At 32.4% G+C, this 13,466-nt stretch overlaps 2 protein-coding genes across 2 annotated transcripts; both read right to left on the bottom strand.

The window, feature by feature from the left end:
- Positions 1-1,345: 1,345 nt before the first annotated feature.
- Tsp_08421 (conserved hypothetical protein) lies at positions 1,346-2,228 on the bottom strand. The gene is given in 4 exon segments (XM_003375381.1): positions 1,346-1,487; positions 1,500-1,647; positions 2,047-2,090; positions 2,143-2,228. The coding sequence occupies 4 exon segments, from the start codon at positions 2,226-2,228 to the stop codon at positions 1,346-1,348; spliced, it is 420 nt and encodes a 139-aa protein (XP_003375429.1).
- A 3,685-nt stretch (positions 2,229-5,913) lies between these two features.
- On the bottom strand, positions 5,914-6,545 carry Tsp_08422 (hypothetical protein). Its single transcript, XM_003375382.1, is given in 4 exon segments — positions 5,914-5,943; positions 6,012-6,223; positions 6,421-6,512; positions 6,529-6,545. 4 exon segments carry the CDS (start codon positions 6,543-6,545, stop codon positions 5,914-5,916), a joined length of 351 nt encoding a protein of 116 aa, XP_003375430.1.
- Positions 6,546-13,466: the final 6,921 nt, after the last annotated feature.

Below are 13,466 nucleotides of genomic sequence, written 5' to 3' on the forward strand. Positions count from 1 at the left end.
CAATCGGATTGCCGTTCACAACCTGATAGTAAATAATTAAATGTACTGTTCTTGCCGAAACCAACTCGTGTTTGCATACTTACCCGTATGATTTACAACTCATCATTATTGATTTAATGTATTATGCCTACTTATCTTTTCAAATAAAACTGACTACTGTAAGTTGCTGTTTTTTGCTTGCAATTAAAACCCCCTAATTAACTACTAAATATCCCTGCTGAAATATGTAGTTACGAGTGACGTTATTATACCTAATTATAAAATATTATGACCCACTTTTGTGTTTACATTGTATGTTAATCATTTATTGAAAAACTCTCACTGCTGAAATATGTTGTTACTAGTGACGTTATTTAAGCTAATTAAAAATTAAAATACTCAGTGTTGTATTTACTTTGCATTTTAAAATTTCTAATTACCATATTAAAATTAATCTCATATTTAATACTTTGTTTTCCTACATGTTACGGATTAATAACAAGTCTATTTATGGAAAATTAATTCCTATTTAAAGAGAGATTAAACTTGTTGCACCTTGTCTAAACTAATTGTTTATTTCATTTATACCAAGTTTACTTTTGCCAGTACCTAATTAAAGGAGACCCCGATTAACATTTTTATAAGTGAAAAATTTATATTCAAACAATAGCTAATTCTTCAATGATAAATAAATATATTATTGTTAATTTAATTTTTTACACTATATTACACCCCTTTTAACTGTTTACATTACACTGTTTCAAAGTAGAAATCTTCTTTGACATTACATTCTTTAATGTAAAAAACTGCTTTACACTAAGAATATATTATTATCACTATTAAATTAATGAATAATTAAAATCTTTTATATGATGAAATGTAAATAAAAAACTGATAAACTTTTCTACTTTAAAACAGTGTAATGTAAACAAAAACTGAATTTGCTTAATTATTAGATGAATGAACATTATATTTTATATATCATTTAAGTTCCTAAATGAAAAAATTAATGTAAAAGTTCTTAATAGATCTTAACTATTTAGCATGATTATAATGGGAAACTCTCGATGGAGATTAATTTCAAATGTATTATGCCTAAACTGATGAAAGGTGCAACGCCAAATAAACTAATTAAAGGTGTGACGGCAAATCTGATGTCAATCATAGGCCAAGTGTCAGAGCCGGCGTAACAATAACACAAACGCATAGCGACGCTTACCGTTCCTCTTGGGGAGTAACGATCACCACTAGATTGGCACTGAAACAGAGTCTCAGCACTACGTCAATTGCGAATTTGCATAACTGCCTCTAGGACAGATACGTCTTACGAATTCACATAGGTGTTGAAATCCCATTGCACAAGATTTCAAACAACGTCCATTTCCACACAAATGGACAGGGTCATCTCTTTGAAACCGGTCTCTGGCCAGCACGGGACTAGGAGGCTCCGCCGAGGGAAGTCCCCGTTAACGGGCAGGAGGGCGGGGGGCGGCGCGGGGGCGGTCGGGCTGAAAAAAAACCTTGCTTGAGATCCCATTGCTGGGATCCGAGCAAGGCGGCAGGCCTCTGGTACCGCAACCGGGAGAGGAAGAGGTGAGCTTTGAAAATATGGACTTTGATCATTTGATACGGTTAGGGTCGCGTCGTGCAGTGTAACCCGTCGAACTCCTGCACACCACCCTATCTCACATTCCTCCTATCCTTGCACTGCTATTCTCAAACATTTACTTATTCTAATACTCAAACTATAGCAGTGCTAAAAACTCACTATGCTCAAAATTTGTCCTTTGAAATGATCGACAAATTATGCAACCATTTCTCTTTCCGCAAATGAACCCTGAACTCAACTCAAAAGGCATGGGACGTGAAAACGTTCAAATGCGGAAAGCCACTCAAATTAATTATAATAATACTCAAGATCTACGTCCAATTACACTAATTAACAAATATATGAATTAAATGCTCGATAACTTACAGCTCGAATTTATATAAATTACAGACTCAAGAACTCCTCAGTGAAGTTTAACTAATTAGACTAACTCAGCAAATCATACTTACCAAACTTACCCTTGTCTTTGGGATGTCTTCTTTTAGCTTCTATTCTTCTGTATCTAAATGTAGAAGAATTAATTTAATGAAATATTGTATAATAAATAAAAAAACAAAGCCGTTTTTAATGGTCTTCTTCGTCTGTCATTGCATTGAAAGCGCCATTGTTCATTCGCCGCACCTCGTTCGCCTACAATCATTTGAAATGAGTTTCTAGAGCAACTAATAGTAGCCACAGGAAAATTTACATAAAGTTCATTTCCAATGATTAACAAGTATGAAACGTATTTCATTTCGTTGTACAAACATTATTTGGGCCACGCTTAAGCTCAAAAGCAAACAAATTGAAATTGCATGCTAATTTTAGTTGAATTTGCACCACGCCTTTGTTTGAAAAGATAACATTTTCTATATCTAAGAACATGCCTTATTTAATATTTAATGCAGAGACAGATTGAGCAAATATCATTCAACGCTGCTATTAGTCTACAAAGTCAATATGCCTTATGATTGACTAATATAAAGGCAATTTTCAAACGGCCCCTATTTGCATAAATGTCAGACACAGCGCACGTAACGTTAAAAGCCGTCTTAAGTAAGTTGAATATGCTGCACAATGATGAATTAGAACATAATGTCAGCATAATGTAAACAATGGGTGTGCACCCTGAGCCCATTGTTTGCGTTGGTTGCCCCCTCTGACACGCAAATGTAGCTGGATGAAAATGTTGATTTATCTAATGTCCTAATGATGTGAAATTTCATAAAGGACATGAAGTGATGATAAAATTAAATAATTTCTGTATAAAAACGGATTTATTCTGTCTTGTATAATAGAAAACACTGAGCGCTTAGTCATATTTATAACCTGCTTAGTTCAGAATGCAATTGAATGCCATAATAAGCAAGTGAAAATTCAAAAATTCCTTCAAGAATTTGAACTTTCAACTATATGTAATTCAGAATTCCGCTTTAGAAGTATTTTAAGTTTTACGCATCTTCAAATTGAAGAATGCTTCGATACTTAGATATATATGCATTCATAGCAAAGCATCAGGAAAAAAGGTTTCAGTATTAAATTTTCTACTGAATGTGGCTTTTTTTACTTGTACCTTGGTTGCGCACCGCCACCGTTAATCGAACATAATTGAAATAAAATAATAACTATATTACTATGAATACAATGTTCGCTTTTTTCTAATGTGTACATTATTTAGTAACCTTCTTATCAGTTATTTGGCAATTTTAATAATGCATATTACTGTATTTTCAATTATATTTCTATGGTTTCATTTTGTGATGCATACTTAATATTATAATTTTTTTTAATTTCCTCATTTTATCATCCATGCTTTGCACTCTGTACTCATGTAAAATAAAACTTGCAGTTAGAATTGCGCCATTAATGTGAAATAAGATTTGTATTTATTTCACTGACAGCACTGAAGCTGTAGTGAAGCCAAGCCGGTTTCCATCAGATTAATACCTGCAGATTCGCATATGCTATTAATTTATTGCTTTGTGGTTCAAGCCTAAATTCCAGATATATTTTACTCCCGCTCGTGTTTTTTGCTTTTTGTGCTTGTTTGCGCACAATTAGACGTCCGATGACTTCCTACAATGCTTCACATTCCCGCATCAGCCAAACAAAAAGGTCAAACTGATTAGGAGATACAATTTTCCAGTAGCCGCCACAAATGCACTTTTCTTCCACGGCTATCCTATTTTGCACCTATCTTTGCAACAAACTCTGCCTACTTTATCATATGCATATTTCCACGTTCTACGTTTTCCATGCTATCACTATTACCCGTTTTATTCCTCCATTTTGACTGTCTAATTTAGTCCCACAATCTTCTAGAATTCACTTTGTCACAACATCGTAATAAATCAGTGTGAGAGTCCTGGAGTATTTTTTAAAGCAGCAAGGCTAAAGGAAGCACTTTGCTATGAATCGCCAACAAAATAACAAAACTCCATCGACATACTGCAACTCGTAAGTGCTGTGCTTTAGAGGCAGCGCTGCTGTCTTTCCACTCAGTAATATGCTTCAAAGTCTCTACTAATGGTCGGTATTAATTGCCCGTTTCGTTCCTCAATGCGTGTCAAGGTGGCTATATTTTTGTTGCATAAACCAATCTTCCGGTAATCAGCTTCTTCATGAAAGTTTTAAGCGCTTTAGATCTTTTGAAGGACCACTTGCAAAACAAACCGACCTCTCGAATCACTCCTAAGCAGTTGCAAATGGCTTGAAATTCGAAGAATTAGTAATGATCAAACTCAAGTAGTGACTTTCTGTACGCCTCTTTTGTATCTTGAACTACTGAGATCAAATGGCAGAATTATACCAGAAACCAAACGCTGCATAATTACGAGCGCATTCGTTGCAGTGTTGCTATTTGTCCATAGTAGTTAATCAGTGCATTTTTCTGTGAGAATGAATACGTGAATACGACTGGCTTGTTTAGACGATATCTATATCTTGTGCTGTCATCAACCGCAGAAAAGAGGCTACTGTAAGGATGATAGTGAACGACAGATTATCTGTTATTTCTGATGAGCACTTCTGTGATACGTTGTCAATAAAAGTGACTTTTTGAATAAGTAAGAGTGGCATAAAATTTTCCAAATAAGGAAGAGGCCGCTCAAGTCGTTCCCCGTACCAACGCTACTGTATACAAACCATTATTTATTAGCAGGGGAGTAGTCACTTTTAACTTTTCACCATGAATGTCATGTATTAGCATAAATTTTCAAAATTTCGAAATGACTGAAATATGGGTAGAACAATGAATGTCTTCTATTTACATATTGTCTTTCTTCCTTTGTCAGATCTATGTATGCATTTCCAACAATTCCCACTCTGGAAAAGTAATTAGGAATTAGAAATTTAAAAACAAATCCTATGAATTTTAATATTATTATCAAGCACTGTTATTCGACTTCAGTTATCTTTTACAACATGGATACTGCATATTTGTTTATCTGATGATAAACATGCAAATCCGCAATACATAACCATGTATTTATTGTATCACTTACTTGTTTATAATATGCAAATGAATTTCAGCATGTAGAAAATGATGAAGGGTTGTGGTTTCATGGATCAAGTAATGGCTATATTAATATGATACTTGTTTGTCTGCACTTACTATAAAAAACAAAAGTAACATGGAAATTATAATATTTCAATGTAAGTAATAAACCGGAAAAACCTAATTTATTTGTCATATTAGGCAAATCATGCATAGAATATCTGCACATTTCGATAATACTTACATTTTAATTATAGACGATATACAAGAGTGTGATTAAATTTACGAGCCTTCTACTATGAAGTCAAACTAAATAAGTGACCACAAAGGCGGCATTCTGCCATATTGTATGACAGTAAGTAAAGTTGCCTTTGGAAATACAACCTATTTTTGATGCGTGAGAGCGTAATAGCATAAATTATAAGTGTAGTTTTATTAATTTGTCTGTTATAATCAGAGTTCTTTTGCTTAAAGGCATGTAAGCTGATGAACAGTGCAAATAGTATGGAAATTCATTTCATCAATTTCAATTAGTACATTAGCATTACTGGTTCAATTTGTTATATTAACAAATGTAATTGTTGTATGTTGTAAAAAAATTGAAATTGTTATTCTTTATACTACGTCATATTTTATATTACCATCATATATTTAGGCGGATAATAGATATCTTTGAAAGAAAAGCGGAAGAACCAGTTAACGGAAAATGAAATTTTATTACATACAATTTCTAAAGAATCTCTGAAATGAATTCCTTTTTTTAACTCTCATTACTGGAAATTGTTAATTTTGCCCTTACATCCAAGCATAGAATGAATGTTAGTAAAAGAAAATAGAAATCTGATAGTTTTCAGCAGGAATATTGTTGAAGACCTATAGGCTAAGATAAAATAAATTTAATGAAGTGCAAAAATTAAAGTTCAACCATACAGAAAAAGCATCAGTTACGTTGGAAACCGTTAAAACGCCTCCACAAGTTACGTGATCAATACTAATACGGTGATTCGGTTTCAGTAACTCACCATTAGAAAGAAGATTTGTTGAGGAATTCAATGAGGCTGTACATAAGTATTGGTACCGGTACTGAGGATAAACTATTCGGCAAAATTTTGGATAATGTACTGGGCAGTAGTAGATTTCAGCAATTATTCTGCAGGTTTCTTATGGATTCCTCAATACATTCATCTTGGACAATATTGGTCGCACTCCATTTGTGATTAGCAGGTTATGTGAAGTATATATGAACAGAAAAGAAAAGAAGGTCAGGAATGAAATAGCACTTACTGAAGATAGTATTGAAGAGAAAAGCAGAACGCTCTTCTTGACTGCTGCTCAACACACTGAAAGACTAAATAACCATGAGGATGAAATTCTTCAAATTTATACTGGGTCAAGTCGACGGAATTAGCATATGACATTGCCTTAGGTAAAATCAATTCACTGTTAATCCTAAAACCGTAATTACATTACATTACATTGCATTACAATCGAACATTTCTTTAATTTATGCTTTTGTTGTTGAGTTGTTTTTTACAACGTTGAATGATACTGTTATTGAGGGTTTCATGAAAAATGCCCATTGTTTTTGCAATAAAGATGTAGTAAATGTGATGCATTGTCTATCTTCATCTATACTATTCTGCTACTTCCTTGAAACGGAATCAGTATGCGTGATTTTTAGTATATGTAACATGTTAACATTTGAGTAAATTGTGTATTCAAAATGAGCAGCGCAGTGCAATATTTTACAAGTTTGATCAATCTAATTTTCCTTCTTTTACATTCATGAAGAATACACTTAAAAATAAATTTATCTATATTGTATTATATTACATAAAGGGTGAATACATACGAAGTAACTTTAATAATTAAAACCTTTAATGCCCAAGGTATCAATTTTGATACATAATGTTTTATGCAGCATAGCTATTCACCAAAACGTGTTTGTTAGCCATTCTTGTGTTTAAGAGCTCTTGGCACTGGTCTTAACAATATTTCATTGCCAATTTTCTTCTCATCTTTCTAAATTTTTCTAATGCACCCTACTGTACATGTAGATGAGATGAAAAAACATGAATTTGCATTTTGATGTATAAATTGAGAACTGAGCAGAAATTAAGGATAATAATTTTCTAATACTAAACCGTGATGTGAAGATGGTGTTAAAATTGGCAGCAGCCTCTAAAGTTCTTAGGTGCTGAGTACAGTTGCTTAGATTACCTGTATCAATTTTGATCCAATCTGCTTTAACGGAAACTGCACATTATATTTACTCTCCTCAACGCCCTCATAATTGCTTGGATTACGATTATCATTTTCATCAGAAAACATAACATGTCTAAAACGCATATTTAAAAAAAGATTGCTCCACAGAAAAAAATTTGGGTTTGAAAGGGTCACGAAAAAAAGGCTTCAACCGTTCGCCAAAAAACAGCAGAGGCAAAAATAGCCCAAGGCATTTACGATTAGATCCATAAAACGATTTACTCTCAAAATCATGGGAATCAATTGGAAAAATTAGAAAACAACAATAAATTTTGTCTTAAAATTGCTTGTGGATTATTTGGTGAGATATTGATTTAAAACTTGAAATAAAATGGAACATTAGTGGAACAGAAAACAAAAGAATTACAATATATAGACAATAAATAAATATGCAAGGAAAGGCATTTTGTAAAAAATTTATTACAATGCATTTAAAAATTTCAGCGAAAAAATCATATCAATCAAATAAAATTTCTTCCTGACTTTTCTTTATCACGTACAGCATCTTACATCTTCAAACTTTTGAAACGTAATTTCTTCGATTAATGGCGCTTCTGAAGTGATAATTTCTAAATATAAACAAACGCAATAAAATATAAATATACTATAAAATATATTATATACATATTATATAAAATATAAATAAAATATATAAATATAAACATAAATATATATGAATAAATATAAATAAGTAAATAAAGAGATGGAAATGCAAATTTGTTGCAATATCGCATTTATTCCTTTCATAAATGTCAAATTTTGAAACCAGTTGTTTCATAAATTTCTCGAAAAATCATTGATTACATATTATTCAAAATTTATGAGCATTTATTCCAGGTACTACTGCTATCAATTATAACAAATGCAATAACAAATTCGTGCACTTTCCTAGCAACATTTCATTATTTTTACAGAACTTTAAAGTGAATATCAAGCGGTTGAGAAAAATACCATAGATGCGGACATTGAGTTGTGATAAATATTTAATTTAATTACTTTTATTTCAATTTTATACAACTGCAATAGCAAGGTACCACATTAAAACCACATTGTCACATGAGGCACATAGGTACAGTCAAAAAGCGAAATACAATTCAAAGAGGGACATGTTTGGTATCAATGAAACGCTAATTGAATAATAAATACCATGTACTACATGGTATTAAATGAAATGATTAGTTTTTGAACAAAAAGCGACATGCAAGGCATACGTTATGACATTCAGGCATTAATGTATGTTAAAGGAAGATAATGTTGAAAATTCATTTTTATCAAGCATAATAAAAAGATATGTAAATAGGAAATGAGTATGTTGAGCGAATTATTTCCATTTTTGTTTGTTCTGAAACAACATCCAACAAATTTATCAAAACAGAGTGAAATGAAGAAAAAATGGATTGCTGAAACAAGTTATATATTGCAAAAAGCAGCGTAGTTTGATTGCATTCCAAACTCAAAAGAGGAAAATGCTACGTTCGATAAAAATCACGCATCCTAGTTATGTTTTGAGGTAGTTAGAGATTGGCAGCTTCCCTATGTATTAAGATAGGCGCAATGCGCTAACTTAAACAGCCATTTATTCGAAAACTACAAAATAGTTTCATGCTGATGCTGCATAACACTATTGTTTATCATTTCGAATAACCTCTATTAAAGAAAAAGAAGAAGTTTTGAGAAAAAATTTTTGGACATTTTTCACAAAACAATGAAGTAAGAAATATGCGATATTAGTACCATTGAAAAGAAAAGAAATAAAATATACAATTAAATAAATATGCAAGATAAATGAATTTGCAAAGATTTATCGCCAATGTTCAATTAATCGAGCGAACAGAAGTATCTCCTGCAAACAAAATTTGTTCCTGACTTTCGTTTTTTGGTTACAGAATGCTTAAAATTTCAAATTTTTTTAAGCGTAATTTCTTCATTTGACTACTCTTCTCAAATACATATTAGCGAAAATTATGACAGGAGAATGCAATTCTGACGCAATATTCACTTCCTCTCTTCTATAAATGTTAAATTTGCTTGGCAGCTTGGCTAATTCATTGTATGGATAAGTTCACTTCGAGCCATTTATTGCACAAGCTCACGGTTCTTTTCCATGAAACATTTCAAAACAATTTACTCTATCCATATGAATCGAAGTTGGTAGGAAAATGCAAATATTGCGAAACAACGTTTTTCAGCACCCCAAACAGCAAAGTCTATTCATTCCATGAAATTTTGATTTCTATTCGAAAATCTTTCAAACAAGTGATATAGATGAATCAAAGGAAATGCAAAATCCATTGCCACATTTTCACACAATTCCTAGTAGCGTAGTTTTGGAGATTTTGCTGTAGTAAATCAGCTACCAAATTTGGATGCTAACGGTAATGACAAAAAAAATAAAATCTTTAATAGTCACGCATAGGGCTTTGTCACCATTTGCTCAAGTGGCTCTGACTGAAATTGTTAAAAAGGATGCTCCTTGTTGTGAGAGAAGAATATGAAATTTGTACTTGACTGCTATTAATATAATTCAAGCTGCATAAAATTCAGATGTTTTATTTGAGCTACTGTATTCAATGATAACGATTTAAAATTAGGAAACGATGAAAGTTACGATTTTTCAAATTAATAATTTATTGCAACATAATATTTTTTACATACATCCCATTTCATAAAATGAGATTTTAACAAAGTTGCTACGTAGCGCAACGAAATGTGCATTAGTATGGATATTTGTTTATATAAAAATTATTATATATCCAGGCCGTGAAACTGATCTGAATGTTAGTCGGCAAAACTGAAGTCCATTAATTTGCAACTAACATATTGTCTGTAGTGGTACCTACATAGAACGTTAGTATAACTGTAAAAATCACTTACCTTTTAACCATCGATTATACTGAAGAGGAAATTTTATTGCACTTCTTGAGGGACGTTCTTTACGCTGCTTACTATGAAGACTATGAATAAGCGTGAAGATGACATTGTCAAAAGTATTTGAATTTCAAGGAAATAGAATAATATGACATTGCCTTGGGTGATGTGAATTCATTTTTGCTCAGTTTTAGCGTAACGGTATAGAAACATTATGATAAAGTGTACTAATTGCTCATTAGGAAGAGCGTGCATGGTTTTGACGTATTATTCTGTGAAAGCAAATAATGATATGTATGAAGTTATTACTGATATAATTAGGTAAAGCTATGATGATGACGTAATATTTTACATTTGAACTTCGGATTGTCATTATTTCACTCTTAAGGACCTATGAAATTGTCAGAAATTTCCTCTGGGTGCTTGAAAAATGTTGAAATTCAGTTGAAATCGAGAAGGAAAATGTTCAGTAGATGTCGATCTGATTCAAACGATTAAGTCAATTTTGCTTCAGCTGCAGTTTTTTGAAAAAGCACTACATGCATATTTTACGTTTATTGAGAGAGTACAGTTAGCATTTGTATTCTAGAGTTGAGGAATGCTGAAGAATGAGTTAAAGAATGGCATTCATCAGCAAAACACTTATTTGGTTTCGAAATGTGCCAGTAATTTTTCAATTACTTTCTAAAAACGTTTTATTAGAAAATGGCAACAGTATGAAAAACATTTTTATTAAATTACACAAAAATTTCCAATCTACATCAAAGACGAAAAATCATTTTCACAATATTATGAATATTCACATTCAAGTACCCAGAGCAACGCAGTGCTTTTGCTCTGTTAGATGAACATATGAGAATCTAATGGAGGAACAAATGTCCGAAGCGCATTTCAAAAGAAATACAGTTCTGAAAAATATGAATTCGAATGGATTCCATACCTAAAATAGACCTGAAGCACAAACAAACAAATGATAAAATTAAAATGCAGCTGTGAATCATAAAAAGGCAAACGGAAACATTGCCGCAAACATTCATATTATTTTAATCAAAATAATCAAGATATAACACGTCGCATAAAAATAATATTTTTTATCATAATGCGCAACTCAACTTAAAAGATATGAGGAATAAATGCAATCAAACGAAAATCAAATAAGAAGAAACCACACATATATATAAACATAAGAAATTCTCGAATTGTAGCGAAAAAGGGAAAATGTCATGTTACCATTGAAAGTACAATTATAAACACTGCAGCAGGAAAGCAAATGCATTGACTAGGCCCGTACTCCGCAAGCGAATTAACGGAATTAACTGCGCTATTGCTAATGCAACAATGCCACGTTCATTAATACGTGCAATGCATATAAAGCCCCGCGCAACGCTAAAGCATAGCAAAGCACGGCATTCAACGCCAAGATGATTGTAGGGCTATTATACAAAAATCCATCCAGAACAACATAAAAAATAAGAATTTCGTAATAAGAATTATTTTATAAACTTATGTGATGATGTACAAGATTATTACGTGAAACTAGCAATTTTTAGTATTAAAAAATGGAAAACTGACAAAGTAATATCTAGCACTTCTCAGATATGAAGCGCAAATCATTTATTGGGAAATTATTGAAATGCCCTTTTTATTTCACGAATAGAACAGATTGTAGTTGCAAGAGAATCTATGCCTCTCAACTGCTTCATCTTATGTGTGCTTCTGAATATTCACCACAACCCGCTCCACACATTAGACGTACAATTCATAGCTCAGCAGTGCTCTTTCAACGCTTTGCCCAGGCATGAGCTAACCACGTTAATCAAGCGAACAAGCGCTACGCTATGGATAACGTAACCATGCCACGTTAATTAATACGTGCAATGCATATAAAGCCCCGCGCAACGCTAAAGCATAGCAAAGTACGGCATTCAACGACCAACACGGATGAAGGGCTATTGTACAAAAAACCAACCAGAATAACATAAAAAATGAGAATTTCGAAATTAGCATTATTTAATAAACTTATTTGATGATATACAAGACAATTACAGTACGCTAGTAATTTTTTGGATTAAAAAATGGAATACTGAAAAAGCAGTATCCAGCTCTTCTAAGATATGCAGCGCAAATCATTTATGGGCAAATTACTGAGATGTACTTTTTATTTCATGAATTGAACAATTAGTAATTACAAGAAAACCAATGACTCATATCAGTTTCATCTTGTGTGTGTTTTTGTGAATATTCACCACAACCCGCTCCACACATTAAACGTACAATTCATAGCTCAGCAATGCTCTTTCAACGCTTTGCCCAGGCATGAGCTAACCACGTTAATCAAGCGTGCGCAACGAGATGTGCATTAGTATGGATATTTGTTTATATAAAAATTATTATATATCCAGGCCGTGAAGCTGAACTGAATCGAAGTCATTAAATTAGTCAAATTATGAATTAGTCAGCGAAACTGAAATCCATTAATTTGCAATTAACATATTGTCTGCAGTAATACCTACATAGAACGTTAGTATAATTGTGAAAATGACTTACTATTTAACTATTGATGATATTGAAGTGGAGACTTTATCGCGCTTGCTAACCACAGATTACTATGAAGATTGTGAATAACTATGAAGATGACATTTTGAAAAGTCGGTCAAGTTCAAGAAATTATTAATAGTCAAAGTATTTTTAGTTTTAGGCTTTTTAATAAAAATTTTTTTCAGAAAATTATTGAATATCTAAAAGAATTGCTAACCAACATCTCACTACCTTGGGCATGAAAGTTGAAAAATGTACAAGCAGTGCATATATTTTCAGTAATATAATATTAGTTATGCAATTAGGTTACAGGTTCAATGCTTATGCTCATCTTTGTGAAGTAATAGCAATCCAGCTAAAAGAAAGAAAGTTTCCCTGAATAAGCAAGTGCTTACTCATCATTGAAGTCGATCTTACATTTTTGTGTTACAATTATTGATCATAAAGAATCATTTGAAAGTAATAAAAAATTCGCTGCTTTTAGTAGATTAGTTAAATAAACGAATGTTCTCTCACTGATAAGATAACCATTTGAAGAAAAATCGGTTTCTATATATGCAAAACAACCCTTGCGCAGCGTTACACGATGTAAATCCACTTTACTCTGAGACGCTTTGCACAAAAAATAAAAATAAATGATCAAGCAGAACGACTAGCCCAAGCGTCAAGCTCATTGCTAAAGAAGCTTTTCCGGTCATCTGCAACTTCATCAATTTCTGTTCCAGCCAAAAT

This window comes from Trichinella spiralis, assembly GCF_000181795.1.
Source record: "Trichinella spiralis strain ISS 195 chromosome Unknown Scfld5, whole genome shotgun sequence".
NCBI lineage: Eukaryota > Metazoa > Nematoda > Enoplea > Trichinellida > Trichinellidae > Trichinella > Trichinella spiralis.

Bases quoted from the DNA above. Each gene is read 5' to 3' on its own strand.
- Tsp_08421 (XM_003375381.1), bottom strand. From the start codon at position 2,228: ATGATTGTAGGCGAACGAGGTGCGGCGAATGAACAATGGCGCTTTCAA. The intron at 2,091-2,142 runs GTTTTTTTATTT...TTCTACATTTAG, and splicing joins AGACCATTAAAAACGGCTTT to ATACAGAAGAATAGAAGCTA. The intron at 1,648-2,046 runs GTAAGTTTGGTA...GGTGGTGTGCAG, and splicing joins AAGACATCCCAAAGACAAGG to GAGTTCGACGGGTTACACTG.
- Tsp_08422 (XM_003375382.1), bottom strand. The intron at 6,224-6,420 runs GTTATTTAGTCT...GGAATCCATAAG, and splicing joins TGAAGAATTTCATCCTCATG to AAACCTGCAGAATAATTGCT. The intron at 5,944-6,011 runs GTAACTGATGCT...ATTTTATCTTAG, and splicing joins GCGTTTTAACGGTTTCCAAC to CCTATAGGTCTTCAACAATA.